General features: G+C 45.0%; 1 protein-coding gene across 4 annotated transcripts in view; it reads right to left on the bottom strand.

Moving 5' to 3' along the window:
- The window catches only part of GPAM (glycerol-3-phosphate acyltransferase, mitochondrial), a 67,524-nt gene extending 55,273 nt beyond the window's left edge, over positions 1-12,251 (bottom strand). Inside the window, exons 1-2 of one of the 4 annotated variants that reach the window (XM_027528588.1) lie at positions 12,028-12,251; positions 4,205-4,349 (exon numbers count right to left, since the gene is read on the bottom strand). Coding sequence is in view for 2 of the 4 variants with exons in the window: in XM_027528583.1 (XP_027384384.1) it covers positions 1,470-1,506 (37 nt within the window). In the remaining 2 variants the exon portion in view is untranslated. Of the gene's footprint in view, positions 1-1,469; positions 1,576-4,204; positions 4,350-12,027 lie in introns of those variants that run through there. The other 3 variants (XM_027528587.1, XM_027528583.1, XM_027528589.1) reach the window with 3 other exon arrangements.
- Between the last annotated feature and the right edge of the window lie 8,410 nt (positions 12,252-20,661).

Below are 20,661 nucleotides of genomic sequence, written 5' to 3'. Positions count from 1 at the left end.
GCTTCATTTCCCTCATCTGTAAAATGAGACCAATAATTGTGCAGGCTTTATAGAGTTACTCTGAGGAATAAAAGTTAAAATCCATACGGCTCTAGGACGATGTCTGTGAGAACTATATAATGTTTGCAGTCATGATAAATATTCCCAGGAAAATGTGCGGGTCCTCTAAAAGGAAGGCTGCATTTGATCCAGTTATCAATCCCACTTGCTTTCACAGATCATGCTTGATAAATGTGATCTTTGAGAATCACCGGCTTCCCCAGCTCCAACTCAACAAATTTTCCTTTTCCACTTACAAAAGTTCTAGAATTTTCCTTTGAAACTCACACTATAGATTGAGTCAGTAAAGTCTTTAAAGCAGTAGTTTGTAACTTCTTGGAATCAGGGAAACCTTTGAGAGTCTAATGAAACTCTAGACTTTCTCCTTTAAAAAAAATGTATATGTAAAAAGTTTCTATTCCATTTCAGGGGGTTCGTGACCCCCATCCGTGATCATTTATGGACCCAAGATTTTAAGAATCTGTGTTTGAAAGCATAGCTTGGAAGAGAGCCACCTTCGTATCTTGCTCTTTTAACAATGTCTGAAACCAAATGAGACAGAAACACATACTCGCACATTGTAAAGGAAGTATTAATTACTGTTAGCCAGGAGCGAAGAGGGTCAATAAATAAAGGGTTTTGATGAGGATAAAGATGACAAAGGAGGAGGAGAATGAAGAAGAGAACATGAGAGGGAGGAGGAGTCACCCCAAGTGAATCAAGGTTGATAAACTAAATGCACATTTTTATGTGTAAGTGAGCCACATAAGCAGCAGGGCTTTGAACTGGCAAATACTGTATGACTGTTATTATTGGCAACTCAAGGCAGTTTATCTGATTGTATCACAGCTTTCTTTTCAACCCCAAACAGGTACAATATTATCACTAGGATTCTTCACCCCTGTTCCTTGGCTCACATACAAAAGAAATGCTAATTATGGGAACTGAGCTATGAATTTTGAGTGACCCTAGGGACCAAATGATTATCTGGATGTCTTAAGTTGTGGGAAATTTGTTAGGAGGTTTTAAAATTACATTAACTGTTTTTTACCTTAAGTGCTCCACCTGGAGAAGCATTCAAGTCTCCTGATAAAGAATGATTTCAAAGAGGTAATAGCATTGGCCAGAAGACCTTTGGGGTGAGTCAAAGGCACTGTAAGGAGAAAAGCCCAAGCAAGGCAGGTGTGCCCAGCTGGGGTGGTGTGATGTGTTTGCCACTCTGATTCCAGCTCACTAGGCCCCCTACTCTTCTCCTGTTTCTAACAGTGATGAATGCCAGAAACCAAAAAGGAAGAATAATATATTTACAACAAAGGTCACATAACAAGGCCAAGGACTCGGTTACATTTCTGCCCCATTACGATCTTAGATTGCATCCATTCCTCTAAAAGCCATCTTCCCAGGGTCTCCAAGCAATGACATATTCTTACCTGTGCTGACTTCTGCTCCTTCATCTTCTACCATCATCACCCCCTGCTTACTGTGCCCCAGTCCCCAAGGCCATCACTTTGTTCTTGGACCATCCCAAGCTCACCTCTGGCTCAGGGTTTCTGTATTTATTGTCTCGGCCAGGAACATTCCTTCTCTAGATATTTGCATGGCTGACTCATTCTTACATTTAGGTCTCAGCTCAGGTAGCAACTGAGCTGACTCTGTCCCCTGCCTTCATACTATCCTGTTTTATTTAAAGCACTCATCACTAGCTGGAAATAACCTCTTGATTTGTTTTCTTCATATTGTCTGTCTTCCCCACTAGAATGTAAGCTCCATGAGGGTGGGGATCATTTATGCCTTGGTCACAGCTGCAGCAGCCGAGGCTTAATGCAGAGAAAGCACTAGACATGTATCTGTTGGCCAAAGGAATGAATGATCATCATAATAGCGACATTTATTGAGCCCTTGCTCTGTGCCAGGCACAGAGCTGCAACTTTTTATAAATACTATCTCACTGAAGTCTCACAGCTACTCTCCAAGGTGAGTCTTTCTTATCCCCATGGTACAGATTAGGTATCAGAGAGGTGATGAGGCTTTTCCAATGTCAAAGTGAGTGAGTAACTAAGACCTGATTTGAACCAAGGTGTATTTAACTCCAACGCAGACACTCTAAATTAGGAATCAGTAGGCTTTTTTTTTTTTTCTGTAAAGGGTCAGATCATAAATATTTAAGGCTTTGCAGGGTCTCTGTCACAACTACTTGACTCTGTTGTAGAAAACAAGCATGACAAGACATAAACAAAAGGATGTGGCAGCGTGCCAGCACAACTTTGTTTACAAGCGGGGGAAGGGTTTGGCCTCCAATTTACAGACCCCTCCTTTAAGTCATAATTCTAGCTATGCTTTCCTAGAAGGGGATTAAACAAAAGAGGAGGAGGGGAGTCCAAGAAAAACATCACAATGTGTGCTCATCAAATAAGAAAGACAGCAAGTGAATTAACTAAGTTTAAAAAGGCAAAATAGACAATGAAATTCTGGTGGGAGTTATGACTCTCCTGATTCAACTTTTCAACTGAATTATAACCATCACTGAAGATAACAGGAGAGTTTGATGCAGACAGGGAAGCCTGGTGTGCTGTGTCCATGGGGTCGCAGAGTCAGACATGACTGAGCAGCTGACCCACAACAAGGTATTCTGTTTGAACCACGGTCCTATTTTATTGTAATGACAGGTTATCTCACCTGCCAACATGCGAACAGACCCACATAACCTCCATCCCAGCAGGCCCAAGGTAGGCAAGATTGAAGGACAAAGTAAGCCAAGGCATTCTGATTGCTAAAACTCTTCCTCTCTCCACCACCAAGCCTGAAAACTTCAGTCTTTTCTTCCCAAGCAAATGTCTGAGTTCACTGGAAAGAGGTGAAAGATGTGACTCACAGGTCGCAGCCAACCCAGAGACACCTCTTGAAGCCTCGTTGAGGAAGTGAACATACGGGTTGCCCAGCTGTTTAATCAGAGTGGCTCTGGAGACTGAATATCAGCATTAAAGCAAAAGATCAGCTCTCCAGAACCTTGAGCCTGGGTTGAAAGGTAAGAGCTGAACTTTGGGAAGGTGGGAGGCGGGAACAAGGTGGTTTCTGTAGTGCTTAGCTGGTGTGTGAGCAAAGGCTGGTGTGGGCTGGAGCCGTGGAGGACAAGGCCTCCTCACTGCACAGCTTTTCTCTCGGGCAGCCCTAAGGCATTAGAAACACGGTAGATAAAAATTCTTATTTCTATCTTACGCTGAAGAAAGAATCCCTCTGGAAACAACATATGATTCTTATCTTAGACCAGTAGGTGAATTTTCCTCAGTCTGTATGCAATTTTCTAAATATGGGCTTTAAATGTTTGAAGAATGACAAAGATTCAAACCTTAGTCAGAGTCCTGAACCTTCTCTTCTCCAAGGCCTGCATGTGTGCTTTCTTATAAAATCCAATTCTCATAAGAATGCTGCTGAGTCAGTTTAACCAGAGTCCCCACCTTTGACCTCTGATTAGGTTCCTTATCCTCTGCCATCACCCCCAGGTGACATCTGACACCTTAGACTTTCAGCAAAGAATCCTATGAGGTCAGTCCACCCAGAACCCCCCTCATCCATGATGTTTCCTCTTGGCAATTTTCTACCCACTGATCCCCAACCTGCTCCTTAGCTATAAATCCCCACTTGCCCAGGCTGTACTTGGAATTAAGCCCAGTCTCTCTCCCCTACTGCAAAATCCCATTACAGTGGTCCCCATATTTATCACAGTGGTCTTGAGTAAAGCCTGCCTTGTCATCTTGAACAAGTGCTGTTGAGTACGTTTTTTTTTTTCTTCTAACACAGAAAGGCAGCTCCAGCATGGTAGAACCAGCATCTGAAGGGGAATCTAGAGATGCAAGATCTGCATTAACAAGCAATGATGTCCTGGGTACCTCTTCCTACTCTCTTTCTTTTTCTGAGCCTATTTTCTTATCAGTAACATAGCAAGTCAATTTCATACCTTTTCATCCACGTTTTTGTTGTCTGTTTAACATCTACTATATGTATTGTTATTAATAGTCATATTTAATTTCCTTTCTACTATTATAAAAATTGATTTCTATCAAATACTTGGTATTTACCAGAATTGTGCCATATGTTTTCCATATGTTCTTATAGTTAATTCTCACAACATCCCTATGAGAAGGAACCCTTCTGATTGCAGACTCACCAGTATGACAGCTCAGGTTCAGGACGGTAACATAAATTGCCCAAGATCAACTGGAGAGTAAGTGGCAGAGTTGGAATTTGAGCATGAACCTTTTTTCTTTGGGAATTGCACTGTCTTCATGAGCCCTGGCGCCCCTGGTCAGGGTCTAAATGGAGAGGAAAAATGCAGATTCAAACTCTCTTACCTAACTTTTTATTACTGCACCACAATTTCTCTCGCTGGGTCAGTCTACAAAAGCCCAGGGTGTTTTTCCTGGAGAGATAGTGCTGGACCTGCCAGGGATGTTCAGTGCATGGTCTTTGCCCTTTGAGACACTTAAAACCCAGGAGAGATGATAAAACCCATGACTTTATCCATGCCCCAGGAGTCCTGATAACCCACAAAGTGAGGGTTCTCTCATCCTCAATTCCTTATAGTCATTTTTGTGCTAAACCAACAGCAAGCAATGGCATCTGCAAATCTCCGGATACTGGAGAAATCTTTTCTCTCTGCTAAGGAGAGGCAGTCCCTTTATGGATGGACCAAGTCAACAGTCTAGTGATACAAGCCCTCCTTGAAACAAACAGTTAGAGATTTATTTTTTGAAATGGCATATCCATATTGGCTTGACAGGGAGGAGTTGCAGGCACGTGGTAGGATAAGAGCAGATTCCCAGAAACAGAAGAGCAAGGCTGGCAAAGTTACTGCTTTGTGCAGAGCTGGCGCTTGGGGCGGGGGAGAGAACCAAGGAATGATTTTAATTATTGAATGTCTACTATGATCTACGTGCTTTTATATACACTAAGCATTAGGTCCTCACAATAATGTATAACGTTTCTATTTTACAGATGAGGCTAGCAAGATAGACAATGGGAATTTGCTGTATGACTCAGGGAACTCAAACAGGGGCTCTATAACAACCTAGAGGGGTGGCATGGGGAGGGAGATGGGAGGGGGGGTTCAAGAAGGAGGGGACATATGTATATCTATGGCTGATTCATGTTGATGTTTGGCAGAAACCAACAAAATTCTATAAAGCAATTATCTTTCACTTAAAAAATAAATATTTTTTAAAAAGAACATCGTTTCAATAAAAACTAACAACAACAAAAACAAAAAAAACCCAAATAGGACTTCTAGCTCTTTTTTTTTTTTAATCTTTACCTCAGTGCCTGTGTAGACACTTTCCTACTCTAATTCAGATTTTCATGAAGCAAATGGCAGTAGAACATCAGTATATTTAGGCTGTAAAAACTAATACAGTACAGAACATACAGTCAGAGCTCAATAAAATAGGATGAATTAACAACTCCTAATGTGGTTTCTCAAACTTAGATGTCATCTGATCCAATAGTTCCCCACTGAGGATATTTGGAAATATCTGGAGACACTTCTTGTTGACACAAAACAGTGGAGGTGTACTACAGGTATCCAGTGACTAGGATGCAATGCACAGGAAGTCCACAAAAAAATGATGACCTTTAACGTCAATAGTGCCAAGGTTGAGACATTCTAATCCAACCAAACGTGTTTCACTAGGACACCATGACCCAGAGATGAAGAGACTTGTCCAGGGCCATACATCAACAGCTGGTTGGTGACAATCCCCTGGAACCTTCTACAATTGTTTCTTGCCAGACCTCAAGGCTAACCAGCCAGAAGGCTGCCTATGGTAAGAGAGATGGGTTCAGTGGGAAGGAAAGGTCATGTTGGCATAATGGCCCAGGTAAACCAAACATAATCACACCAGTTCAAAAGGACCACAACTCTTCAGTCTGGGCCATCCCCTGAATAAGCAGCAAGGAAGGTTCTGGAACTAGGAGACCAGAACTCAGAACAGAGTATTCACCTGGAAGCCTTTACTGCTCACCAGCTTCATCTTCCCACTCCTTCCTTTCCTTAGGGTTCCAAACCAAACACAACCATCAAGTCAAAAAAAAATTGTTTTTTTCTTTTAATAATTAAATAGGCAAGTTAAAAATATTAATGATTAAGTGGTCATATTAGGTCAAGTAGAAATTGCCAAAAACTGAGTCTCTCTAAAACATATTAGTCATTTGCATTGTCATTGTCACCATCAACAATTTTTTGACCTCTTATGTGTTAAGAGACATGCTGGGACCCAGGGGAGAGATGGGCAGAAGGAGAAGAGGGTCTCCACCAAAAACACACAGAAGTCATATCCTTGACCCCAAAACGCACTAAGTCCAAATGTGAGGGTCTCCTTTGCGAATGCCAGCACAGAGCAAAGCCCACATTGCAAAATGGGTCAAACAAAGCACTTCTTACAGCTAACTAGCTAGACCTTGTATGAGTCACTCATTTTAAACACCTTTTAACACAAACATTCAACTTTAGCCCAAGAATTTGGACTTTACCACCTTGTATAATATTACTGGGATTTGGTTTGCCTGGTGGACATTTTCTTCTATCCATCAAGCTTCGGGGGGGATTTTCAATGCCCTAGTAATACCTGGAATGGCAGGGTAAGCAAGTGCAATATGAGACTTCATCTAACCAGAGCAGATGCTTGCACCCCAAGGCCCTCTAACCTAAGAATGTAGACAGAGGGCAGAGGCAACTGTGAGCTAGAGTACCAGCATCTTTTCCAGTCAGTCTCTAAGCTGCATCTCCGTGGAAGATGGGGATCTCAGTTAACACAATTCTGCAAGATCAACTTTTATCTTGAAATTTTAATGAAAAATTAAACATCCTGATAACAGTGAGTACTAATGGCTTTTATTTCCATTGCAACTGCTTTCTGAGATGGATAATTCCCTTTTAGATTTTCATGAGTTTGACCCAGAAATTGGATATTCAAGGCATTAAACATACAGGAGCCTGGGCTGCCAAGAAAACAGTAGAGTCTATTTAAGGATTGGGCTGCCACAGGCAGCTAAGTGTCTTGAGAAAGTGAGTGGAATTTGAATACAGCAGCTCGGCCACTCTGCTGCAGACTGGAAAATCAGATACTAAGACAGACGCCCCAGGGGCTCCTGCTTGGGTTTGGACATAGGTGCTAATTTCAGTGATGAGCAGCTTTTTGGGTAGTGATTCCCAAGCCTTGAACTATTGCTTTTTTATTCAGCCCAGTCAAAACATTCAAATTCAACTCAGCAGAAATTGACAGTCTACAAACATCATCATGTAATAAAAGAAAAGAATGTTTTAACAGCCCAACAAGCAGGACGACAGCTTCTCAGAACAATGGGAAATTTCTAAAATTGAATATCCATGGCCATCTTAAAGAGCTGCTACTTTGTCCTCAGTTCTTATGTCACCATAGACTAGAAAAACCTCAAAGACCAGCACCTATCTTCAGTCTGGAGTCTGGGTACTGTGAGCAGCCACTGGAGTTGTGTGAAGAATTAGGCTTGAGACTCAGCTTAAACAGAGAAGATATTCCAGGGCAAGGATAGGGAGCAGTGAGGGGGTGAAAATGGGGGGACAGCAGTTTCCCTGAGAATAAGCTGCTCTGCTCTATGGAGGCACTCTGCACACTGTAAGGCCACGGTACGTTGCTTGCTTAATTACCCATCTCTTCCATTGGGCTTTGAGTTCCTTGAGAGCAGTGTCTGTGCCTTGTTGCCCCGAGTCACAGAGCTAATTAGATGTGGTTGTGTGGCAAGGGGGCACTGGAAGGAGCAATGGCAAAGCACAAGGGACACAGCGTGCTGCTCCAAGGACCCATATGATCTGAGGATTTGGAGGGCACATTTTCTATTATCTAATTATGCATGCAGTTTCTGCCTGCTGGAGTGAAAGGGGCTCCACCTCCATCCTACCTGGCAGACTCATCCTGAGTATCAGCCCACAAGATAATTAAAATGTGCCCAGAGGAGCTTGGTGGGGGTCAGGATTGCTGCTGCTCGGGGCAGGTGCCAGGGGACCACTGAGCGATGGCTCAGGTCGCATCCCTTGATCCCTGAAGCTGTTTGGGCAGGAGCAGGGCTACAAGTGGGAGCAGCCAGCCTCCTGCCCACTTGCTGCTCGATCCTCCTGTTGCCCTACTGCCAAGACTGAGAAGCGTTCTCAGTTCCAAGGTTTACACTTTTCCCAGGCCCTTGTTCCTCATAGTCACATTCTGGAATTGACTCAAAGGAAAACGCCACTGACGCTGTTACCAGGAGCTCCCAGGGTGAAGCTCCACAACAAGCTCCCCTTCCCTGCAGAGAAGGTCCAGCCCACAGGGAAATGGATGTTGCTTTCTTTCAAGACTCATTTTGGGTGTTTTGTTTGGTTTGGTTTGGTTTGGTCAACCTGATTTCTGGCAGGACGCTGAAGCCCAATAGACAGAGCCAACCTCAGCTGAACTTCCTGCCAGCCCCACTGGCCACTGGATGGAAGCCAGATGCAACACCCAGCAAATGAGCTGAGAGAAGGGGAGGATAGGATGGGGAGACAGCACAGGAGCCCAGGAGTGATGATTGAGCGTTTTCATTAGCTGACTCAGTGTGACACCAGGAGCCCCGTCAAACATCTGAAATATTGCTCAGCGGCTGAAGAACTAGGTTCCACGTTGATGGGATTAGCGATGGTGTGGGTTCTGGGAACTGAATGCTGAAGCTGAGTTTCCCATTGCAAACATCCTGCCATTTTCCTCTTTTGACCTGTTGGGGAGAACTGACCTCAGGGTACCACTTGCTATTTAAAGTCTTATTGGAAATGGTCTTGTCTAGTGTATTATTTACGGGATGGCATCTCTTTTCCTTTCTCAACATCCAGTCTTCTGTGACTCTCCCACCAAACAGGGTCTGAAATTCTGAATCCAGGTGAAAACAGTTACGTGCCTTAAGATATCAATCCTGCTGCCTGCTACCTATTGCCATGCCTGCTCACTTCAGCCATCACTGGCTAGAACACTGATGGCCCTGGGAGGTCCTACGAAGCCTTGTTGTGACCAGCAAGCAACAGGTGGGAGTTGGCTAGCAGACATGAAAGCAGATAAGGGAGAGGGAATGGGCAGAGAATTGATTTGTTTCTGAAGGTCATGGGCACAAGGTCCCCAGTGGGAAGGTGGAGAAGAATTGAAGATGTTGACACTGTTCTTTCAGGAACCTGAGACTGACCATTTCCTTTCATCACTCTTTGCAGGCTCAGGCTTCCCGTCACCTCCCGGAACTTCTGGCTTTGTCTGGAAAAAATGCTAACCAGCTCCTTTACAAGAGCTGTCACTGAAGCCCCGGCCAGAGGGCTCACAAAAGACACTGTGTGCAGTGGGAAGGGAACGTGGTGCTCCTGGGAGGCTGAGTGGGTGGGGAAGGGGGGCAGTCTGAGTGCACTGCTAGGCAGCCGGAGATGATGATGCGCCCGCCCCGAAACACTCGCCCCTCCCCTGCCGCTCTCCTCCCAGCCTGTCCATGCTTGGCATTTCACCTCCAGAGATGACCGCCCCGGGTGGGTTAATCATCCAGGATGGAGGTGTAGGAACCTGGGGGAGGAAGACACAGAGAACCTGTTTTCTGCACCTCCAGTCACCCCTGCCATCCCTGGGAAGGGGTTAGGGATTTTCAGCTGATAGAAACAATCCCAGGGGAGAGAGGATACTGGACTCCAGCGACCAGCCAGCTCTTCCTCTATCCTCCTGGAGTTTGCGCCCGCCCCTCTCCAGCAGAGGAGGCAGCCAGGTAGAAAAGCACTGGACAGGGAGTCAGGAGGCCCCTGTTTCATCTGCCTCAATCCTGCTGCAGGTCAAGGAATCGTCAAACACCAGAGAGCAGCAACTCAGTCAGGAATCATTCAGCTCATCAAAGAGGACTTTCTCAACTAGCTCTCCACCCTCGTCTGAATCAAGTCCTTTGTTCTTGTTTCTCATCACAAATGGGAATGACCTATTTATTTATGTGATTGTTTTGTTCGTTTGTTTACCACCTCTCATCCCCCATCCTGTTGAACTGTAACCTCCCTGAGGGCAGGGAGCTTTCTCTGCCTCATTCTCCACTACATCCCAATGCCCCTCACACAGTAGACACACACTGCTATTTATTGAAAGCAGAGTCTCTATTACCAAGGTAACCCCATGAAAGAAGTCTTAGAACCCTTTTACAGATGAGGAAACAGGGGCTTAGACAATTTAAACAGTAAGTGGAAAAGGCAAACATCAGCCGTGGATCTGAATGGCCCTTCCCCCATGCTCTACTACCTTTGTAACAAAAATTACCAGATGACCAGACAAGGGAGATACCCTTAAGCTGTGGGCATTGGCTTAGGCTTATCAGGCTGTGATGCTGTAGGACCAGACGCCCAATATGGCTGGAAAAGAGGAGGCGGGAGGAGGGAGAGGGGTCTCTTGAGAACAGAGAGCAGCTCAAATTCAGTGTCCCCAGGTTGGTGCCTGGTCTCGCCACGTCAGGTGCTAGATCAGGATCAGGAGCCATAAGTCTGTGCACTGGGCTCACCCTCTACCTCTTCACATTTCCCTGAAAATTATGAAGCGGAAGCAGGATTCACTTTGATGAACTTCTCAGACCAATGACTCTGAACAGTCTCAAGAAATCCAGCGGGCTCAGTAGAGAAAACTCCCTGGGAACCACCCAATGTCAGCAGGAAGAACAAACTCCCATCCTGTGGGGCAGCTTTATGGGACTAAGCCCTGATACCCTCCCACAGCAACTAACAGCAGGGACAACCAGGATACCAACACCTGAGAATTAAGACAACACAGATGGAAACATCTGGAGATTAAGACAGCCACGGAGACAGGAGAAGGGCAATGCACTCGGCATGGCTATTTCTTCATCTAAAGTGCATAGGGAAAAATCAGTTTTAAGAATAACCATTTACTATTCATCATTTAGTTGCTAAGACATATCTGACTCTTTTGTGACCCCCATGGACTGTAGCCAGCCAGGCTTCTCTGTTCATGGGATTTCCCAGGCAAGAATACTGGAGTGGGTTGCCATTTCCTTCCCCAAGAGGTCTTCCTGATCCCATATCAGGATTGAACCCATATCTCCTGCATTGCAGGTGGATTCATTACCACTGAGCCACCTACCATAAAAGGCTTCTTTTCCACTTAATGCCAAAATAAGGTTTTTTTTGTGTGTGTGTGTGTTTTTTTTTTTTTTTTTTTTTGCATCACATCCCCCCTCCTCAGCCACCTCCAGATAAACCTAATAATTAGACAAGACAGAATCCATCCTTTCGTCTCTCTTTCATCTTCACTCCAAGAATGGTTGGTTAAGTCCCTCCTCACACCACAAGGAGCCCTGCTTCCATCTGTAGCAAGGAAGTTCTTTGACATCAAGCTCTGTCTGTCTATCTCAAGCTCGAAACACACCACTGAGGTGGGACTATGATGAGGGCAAGAATGGACAAAGCACATCAAACACAGATCCCAGACAAAGTGGGAAACAAATTCTCCTAAACAAGGAACTCAGTCCACTCTTCCTTCTCTGATGCCAATATCACAAGGATCGGTACCACCAAGAAACACTTCTGAAGATCAGATGTGACAATGTTTCAAGCTGAAGCAAATGGATTTCTCAGCAAGTGTGAAAAACCCTCTCAGCAGTGAGCCAGGGAGGAGGATGACAAAGAGACCAAGGGAGCAGCTAGACCTGGAAGGATTTCATGGAGATAGCAGCACGCAGCCCTAATGGCGGCGCATTACCTACCATTGCACTCACACCTCTCCAGGTGCAAACATCTCATGCCTTGGCTCTGCCTTTCCATAGAATTCAAGATTCTGACATCTCTTTCCTTCTACTTCCTTCTTCCACGTCCTCTGCCTTTCCCAGGCAGTTCTCCACCCCAGCCCTGCCCCAGCCCTCCCACCCCAGCCCCATTTCCTAAGAAATCAGAATCCCCTCCCCACCCTACCCCCAATTTTTTTGTTTAAATACCTGTATCCTTGACTCTGTGCTGATTGAGGAATTACTTCCAAACAGCTGATGAGCAAAGCCGATGGAGATTCTGAAGAAGACTGCCCCAGTCTGAGTGGGGAATGAAAGAAAATCTCCTCTGGGTGCTTGTTTGTATGGCTAGAAATGGAAGGACTTTGGGTGCTCAGTAGTAACCTTGGGAAAAAAAAAAATCCCCAGGCAGCAACAAACTCTCCCAACACAGTTGTCAAACACTACAGGAGGAGGAAGCCCCCTTTGATCAAATAATAACCAGCCAGAGATAAGGCCTGCTAGGCCGAGCCCAGCCGGCCAATCACATACTCCCTTCCCACTGCAAGGACAAACAGACCCAGGCTTCTCACTCACCCCGGAGTGAGTTTCAGGGCTTGTGATAATTTAATGATGCTGCCACGGGTGTCTTCTGGACTTTGCCTGGCCGGGCTTTCTGACTAGGAAGTGAAGCTCGCAACTCAGGAACCTCACTCTCACGGGAGGCACCCGGCCAAGGGGCTGCAGCTGAGGACCCCGCGTGATCACGTGACACCCGGCTTCCCACGCTGGCGCTCCCACCTCACCGGCGAGAGTCCTCGCTGCAGCTGGGGTCAGCAGGGGGTGAACATATTTGACTCATTGACTGTGACCCAAAGAGGTGGTGGGGACCTCTGTGACTCACCCTCGTGTGTTTGAGATGCTTCACAGGCATTTCTTAGGGGTCCTTTGTTAGCAGTGACTTTGAGCTTTTCTCCATCCTCCAGCCTTCCCAGTCACCCTCCCCTTCCAATACTATCATTGCTCCCTTAGGCCACAGAGGTATAGATAGAGAGAGGGTGGGTTCTGGAAACTTAACAGGCCTTGGAGTGAGTAATGGCCCTCCAGCTCTTTTCCAGGTCACTATGAGGTTCTTACAGACCCTGAGGAGATGTAACAAACCCTTCAGTAGTACTGTTATATTAGAGATTAATATCTAAAGGAACCTAAGGAGCACCCTCTTTGGCTTTTTTGTGTTTTTATTTTTTGATCTGGACCAGTTTTTAAAAGTTTTTATTGAATTTGTTACAGTATTGTTTCCGTTGTGTGTTTTGGTTTTTTGACAGCAAGGGAGGTTGGATCTTAGCTCCTCCACCAGGGATTGAACTCGTACCTCCTGCATTGGAAGGCAAAGTCCTAACCACTGGACTATCAGGGAAGTCCCAAGCACCCTTTTGTTAGTAACATTTAGCATCACTACAAACAAAGCCAGTAGAGGTGATGGAATTCCAGTTGAGCTCTTTCACATCCTGAAAAATGATGCTGTGAAAGTTCTGCCCTCAATATGCCAGCAAATTTGGAAAACTCAGCAGTGGCCACAGGACTGGAAAAGGTCAGTTTTCATTCCAATCCCAAAGAAAGGCAATGCCAAAGAATGCTCAAACTACCGCACAACTGCACTCATCTCACACGCTAGTAAAGTAATGCTCAACATTCTCCAAGCCAGGCTTCAGCAATATGTGAACTGTGAACTTGCTGACGTTCAAGCTGGTTTTAGAAAAGGCAGAGGAACCAGAGATCAAATTGCCAACATCTGCTGGATCATGGAAAAAGCAAGAGAGTTCCAGAAAAACATCTATTTCTGCTTTATTGACTATGCCAAAGCCCTTGACTGTGTGGATCACAATAAACTGTGGAAAATTCTGAAAGAGATGGGAATACCAGACCACCTGATCTGCCTTTTGAGAAATCTATATGCAGGTGAGGAAGCAACAGTTAGAACTGGACATGGAACAACAGACTGGTTCCAAATTGGAAAAGGAGTATGTCAAGGCTGTATATTGTCACCCTGCTTATTTAACTTACATGCAGAGTACATCATGAGAAACGCTGGACTGGAAGAAACACAAGCTGGAATCAAGATTGCTGGGAGAAATATCAATAACCTCAGATGTGCAGATGACACCACCCTTACGGCAGAAAGTGAAGAGGAACTCAAAAGCCTCTTGATGAAAGTGAAAGTGGAGAGTGAAAAAGTTGGCTTAAAGCTCAACATTCAGAAAACGAAGATCATGGCATCCAGTCCCATAACTTCATGGGAAATAGATGGGGAAACAGTGGAAACAGTGTCAGACTTTATTTTTCTGGGCTCCAAAATCACTGCAGATGGTGACTGCAGCCATGAAATTAAAAGACGCTTACTCCTTGGAAGGAAAGTTATGACCAACCTACATAGCATATTCAAAAGCAGAGACATTACTTTGCCAAGAAAGGTTCGTCTAGTCAAGGCTATGGTTTTTCCTGTGGTCACGTATGGATGTGAGAATTGGACTGTGAAGAAGGCTGAGTGCCGAAGAATTGATGCTTTTGAACTGTGGTGTTGGAGAAGACTCTTGAGGGTCCTTTGGACTGCAAGGAGATCCAACCAGTCCATTCTGAAGGAGGTCAGCCCTGGGATTTCTTTGGAAGGAATGATGCTAAAGCTGAAACTCCAGTACTTTGCCCACCTCATGCAAAGAGTTGACTCATTGGAAAAGACTCTGATGCTGGGAGGGATTGGGGGCAGGAGGAGAAGGGGACGACAGAGGATGAGATAGCTGGATGGCATCACTGACTCAATGGATGTGAGTCTGAGTGAACTCCGGGAGTTGGTGATGGACAGGGAGGCCTGGCGTGCTGCGATTCATGGGGTCGCAAGGAGTCGGACACGACTGAGCGACTGAACTGAACTGAATACTTAGCATCGATTTTAGGGCATTTCATCACCCCCAGTAGGAACCCCTTTCCACTAGCAGTCATTCCCCCTCCCCCAACCTCCCCATCAGCCATCACTCAACAATATGTATTCGGCATCCATCGCTGGAGGAGCGCCAGGGGTGAGTTCTCCACCCTCATGAAACAATGTTATAGTACAGGAGGCAGCAGTTTTAATAGAGTTCTCAGTGCATGGAGCCAACGGCAGGGCAGTAAAGGGGGCTTGTCACAGAGGATCTGCTCCCCTCCCAGGGCAACAAGGGAGAAACCAGCAGCGGTGCAAGGGAAATGGACTCAAGTCAGAGGGCTCTGTGCAGCCAAATCTTCCCCAAGGGAACTTCCTGCAGATATCTAGGAAGGGAAAAGAGGGAAAAGAAGGGAAAAGACTAGGGGGGGGGAGAGGAAAAGCAAAATCGTATCTTCTCTCCTTAAAAAAAAAACAAAAAAAAAGACTGTCCTATATATATTGGGCTTCCCTGGTGGCTCAGAAAGGAAAGAATTCACCTGCAATGCAAGAGGCCTGGGTTTAGTCCCTGGGTTGGGACAATCCCCTGGAGGAGGACATGGCAAGCCACGCCAGTGTTTTTGCCTGGAGAAGCCCCATGGACAGAGGAGCCGGCAGGCTACTGTCCATTGGGTCACAGAGTCGGACACAACTGAAGTGACTAAGCACAGCATATATATATACAGTCTTGTGAAGAATAATTCCCGTACGATGCAATTCTCCCATTTAAAGTATATCGTTCAACAATTTCTAGTATATTCACACAGCTGTACAGAATCAGTTTTAGAACATTTCATCACACACCACCCCCCGACCAAAGAAATTTTTTTCTCATTAGCAGTCATTCCCCATTCCTGCCCTCCATTCCCAACTCTGCCAGCTCTCGGCAACCACCAACCCACTTTGTCTCCCTCGGATTTGCCTCTTCTGGACGTTTCACATAAATGGAATCATATACTATGGGGCTTTTGTGACTGGCTTGTTTCACTTGCCACGATGTTTTCAAGGTTCACTTCATTGCTTTTTATTACTAAATAATATTCCATCGTAAGAATATATGACAATTTGTCTTTCTATTCATCCATTGATGGATGCTTGGATTGTTTCCACTTTTTTTGCTGTTACAAATAATGCTGCTGTGGACATTCACGCTCACATCTCCACTCCCTTTTTCCCCTCAAATTCACAATCTCATAGCAGGGGAATAAGAAGGGAACAAAGCAAGTGAGAGAACTAGCTTTTGAAAGACATCTCTCTAACTGGAAGGTAGATTAGCACAACAGTGGCTCGGCCTCCTATCTGTGTACATTTTCACAACGCGTAAAGCACTGTCGTATATTCTCTCTTGGCATATAGTCTCTCTTCAGCCCTAGGGATGAGGGAGGTTTCATGTCTATTGCCATTTTAAAGATAAGATCATAAAGAATAAGAAAGTTGAGTAACTTGCCAAATGTCACTCAGTAAAGAACTGAGCCAGAATTGAGTGCTCTGTTCTTTTACTCCAGCTCTTCACACACAAAACAGGCTTTATTCTTCTGTTATATACTCAGACTTGGCTTCCAAGATGCATAGCTCAAGGGCGTAGGGGTGCAGAGGAAGAAGAAGAGAAATGAAAGAAAAAGAGATTTGGCATTATTTATGGAGAAAGTGGAAATTAGGCCAACAAATAGTTGTCATTGTCTGCATTTAAAAAATTTGTATTTAAGGCTCAGGAAGATTAAATATCTTATCTAAAGGCACAAAACTAGTGAGCCAGCCATTGCTGATTTAAAGGCAACTACGTGATTTCCAAACACAGAGCTCTTGGTTATTCAGATGGAAGGATTAACTTTGGAGAGAGCGCTGCAGGTAAGGGTGGGCCTGGGTGATAAAGAGGCCGTACACAGTAGGGAGTGCAGAAGGGGGTAAAACAACACAAGAGTCTGAAGATGCAGAGAAAAGACAACTATGGAGGAAAGAGCAGTAAAGCAAAACAGAAAGAATGTGGAGCGAGTCCAGTTGAAAGGCTGGCCAAGTTCCCAGCTTGTCCCGTGGCCAGGAATGTTTCATCCAAACCCTTGCAGTCACTTGATAAACAATATGAACAGATGTTCTGGGTACAACAGTGTGGGAAAAATATCAACCAGGGACAGAGCTAGAGAATCCATCCAGCTTCTCATCCCCTGTCCAGTCCCAATCGAAGAGCCCAGCCCTGCACCACCCAAGAGGGATTCCCCCAGAAGCAGGTGGGCAAAGAACTCTGTAGGGGAGAGATGAGGTCAAACAGACCGGGTGAGCACAGGTGATGGCTGGACACAGCTTACCTCCCTGTGAGGTGGGGATTCCAATGCAAAGTGCTTCTCACCTGGGAGTAGGGATGACAGCATGAACAGCAGGGGTGTGGGCATGCCAGAGGTCTGGAACCAACCAGGCTTCTCGTGGCTCTGGCTCTTGACTCACTGCACCAAGACCATGCCAACTGTACTGGGTTTCCTTGGGCCCATTATCTGCAGAATTCAGTACACAGCAGGCAAACCACTGTCAGGAAAAGTGGGTTAGAAAATCTCTTTAAGGTTAGGAAGCAGACCTAAACTAGTCCCAGGCCCCTCAAATCTGTGAGCTGTCTACAAGATCCACTTCTGGAAAATGATGGACTATCTTTGGAAAGTCTGCATCATGGGCCAGGTCCCAATAGACGCTTTCCCTGTCACATTTTCTCTTTACAAAAACCTATAGGGTAGAAATGGGCTTCCCAGGTGACTCAGTGGTAAAGAATCCACCTGCCAAAGCAGGCAATGCATTCCCTGGGTTAGGAAGATTCCCCTGGAGAAGGAAATGGCAACCCCCTCCAGTATTCTTGCCTGGAAAATCTCAGACAGAGAAACCTGGCAGGCTACAGTCCATGGGGTTGCAAAGAGTCAGAACAACTTAATGACTCAGCATACATGCATGCATAAAGTAGGAATATTTATACCCATTTTGCAGAATAAAGGGGTGCCCTGGTGGTTCAGATGGTGAAGAATCTGCCTGCAATGAAGGAAACCTGGGTTCAATCCCTGAGTCGGGAAGATCCGCTGGAGAATGGAATGGTGACCCACTCTAGTATTTTTGCCTGGAGAATTCCATGGACAATCCATGTGGTCACAAAGGGTCAGACACAACTGAGGGACAAACACTTTCATAGGATGAAAAAGTAGAGCTCAGAGAGATTAATTAGTTCACTTGAGGTCACACTTAATGGGTGGCAGAGCAGGAACTTGAGCCTAAGACCATCTGACTCCAAAGCCTATAATCTTTCTATTTCTTGTTACCACTCTTTTCTTAGATTCATTTTTTTCTGTCTCTGACAAGTTGCCACTTATTCCCATTCTTCCTTCAGTGATTTTTCTAGCACTCCCCAAATCATGTGTGTGCATGTGATATATAACATACGCATCTAAGTTCATACTCATATGGATCTGTGAGAATATATATCTGTGTACACATATTCACATGTATGCCTCCTGCTTTTAGCTATGTGTGTTCTGTTGCCTTCATAGAAGGGAACAAGTGCCTTTTCTTTTAACTTCCTTGGGGCTGTGGATAAGTCTGTCCTGAGACGTCTGAATGGATGTCAGCTGTTGGAAAAGACCCTGATGCTGGGGAAGATTGAAGGCAGGAGAAGGGGACGGCAGAGGAAGAGATGGTTGGATGGCATCACTGACTCAATGGGCATGAGTTTGAGCAAGCTCTGGGAGTTGGTGAAGGACAGGGAAGCCTGGCATGCTGCAGTCCATGGGGTTGCAAAGAGTCTGACACAACTGAGCGACTGAACAACAGCAAAACCAAGTAGAGAAACTGGCTCCTGTGACCAGGGCAATTTCCCTACTGTAGGCATCTTCTGAAGATCTGGTCCTGGGATGGGGTTTTCCTAAGGGTTTCTGAACCTGAAACTCAGGCTTAAGATTCTCAAGAACAGAATTTTCAACAAACAAGGAAAGATCAGAGAATCCTGGCCCAAACCTAGAACCAGCAAAGGCAAACACTGGTCCACAGTGAAATGGTTCTACTAACCTCAGATACGGCGCTCCTAACTTCTGTATCAAGATATGCGATCTTGGGCAAGTTCTTAAGTGGAGTCCTCACCATTAGACCACCAGGGAATTCCTTCATCTCCTCATCTTTAAAACAGGTGTTTCATAGGATTGCTGTAAGCATTGGCTGCGTTAAGATATGTAAGTTCTTAGAAGAGAGCACAGCATGTGCCAAGCTCACAATAAATGTTGACAACATACCCTCTCAGGTCCACTGGAGACTCCTGAAAAATCTGCCCATGGAGCTTCAAGCTATGGCTCTCCACTTCTCAAGCCAACCTATCTGGCAGTAGTCGGGCCAGACAACTTCTGAAAGCTTTTGTTCACAGGAGCAAGTTTGCACTCTGATTTTAGCCTCTTCTCATTTCAACAGTTGATGGAATAGTCCTGCCTTGAATATGAACTTTCAGTGCCTCTGCAGTGAGTCCATGCACTGGGATCGGGTCCCTGAAACCACAGATTCTGGAGAAAGATGCTGCTGCTGCTGAGTCGCTTCAGTCGTGTCCAACTTTGTGCGACCCCATAAACGGCAGGCCACCAGGCTCCCCCATCCCTGGGATTCTCCAGGCAAGAACACTGGAGTGGTTGCCATTTCCTTCTCCAATGCATGAAAGTGAAAAGTGAAAGTGAAGTCACTCAGTCGTGTCCGACTCTTAGTGACCCCATGGACTGCAGCCCACCAGGCTCCTCTGTCCATGGGAGTTTTCAGGCAAGAGTACTGGAGTGGGGTGCCATTGCCTTCTCCGTGGAGACAGATGGCCAGTCTTCAAACCCCAATGTTGCCACTTATGTTACTACAGTCACACCACTCTACCTCTTTGTGCCTCAGTGTTCTCATCTGTAAAATGGGGATAATAATGGTGCTTATAGGATGACTGTGAGGATCAAATGAGTTAACTTATGAAAAGTTCTAAAAACAGCTCCTAGCATATATTAAGGTCTATATTAGTATTATCGTCATGACTCTTATTTTTACTGTAGAATTTAAAATATTTTAATTGTGGTAAAATAGTTATTGCATATCAGCATCATTTCTATTTTAAAAAAATTTTATTGAAATATCATTGATGTACAATATTATATAAGTTACAGGTGTACAATATAGTAATTCACAATTTATTGTTATTATAAAATATTGGCTACATTCCCCATGTTGTATAATATATCTTTATAGCTTACTTTAAATATAATAGTTTATACTTCTTAATCCTCTTTGCCATGTGATGCGAAGAGCCGACTCATTGGAAAAGACCCTGATGCTGGGAAAGATTGAGGGCAAGAGGAGAAAGGGATGACAGAGGATGAGATGGTTGGATGGCATCACCGACTCGATGGACATGGGTTGGAGCAAGCTCCAGGAGATGGTGAAGGACTGGGAAGCCTGGCGTGCTGCAGTCCATGGGCTCACAAAGAGTTGGACACAACGGAATGAACAACATTTCTTAATCTCCTACCCTTTTTTGGCCCCCCTTTCTCTCCATCGTCATCACTTTTAAGTGAGAGTTCAGTAGGATTAAGTATATTCACATTATTGTGCAAACATCATCACATCCTCTCCACATGGAAACATTTTTCATCTTACAAAACCGAAACTCTGTACCCATTAAACAGCAGCACCTCATCTCCCCTCTGCCCAGACCCTAGAATTCATCGTGCAATTGACTCTTTCTGCTTCTATGAGTCTGATTATTCTAGAGACCTCACAGAAGTGGAATCAAACAGTATTTGTCCCTTTGCAGCTACTGTATTTTCCTTAGCATTAAAGTCTTCAGGGTTCATTTATGTTGTAGCATGTGTCAGAATTTCCACTTTAAGGCTGAACCATATTGTATGTATAGACCACATTGTGACTATGCA

This window comes from Bos indicus x Bos taurus, chromosome 26, assembly GCF_003369695.1.
Source record: "Bos indicus x Bos taurus breed Angus x Brahman F1 hybrid chromosome 26, Bos_hybrid_MaternalHap_v2.0, whole genome shotgun sequence".
NCBI classification, from domain to species: Eukaryota; Metazoa; Chordata; class Mammalia; order Artiodactyla; family Bovidae; genus Bos; species Bos indicus x Bos taurus.
The sequence above is the reverse complement of the archived record's forward strand: the minus strand, read 5'-3'. Positions and strand labels throughout refer to the sequence as shown.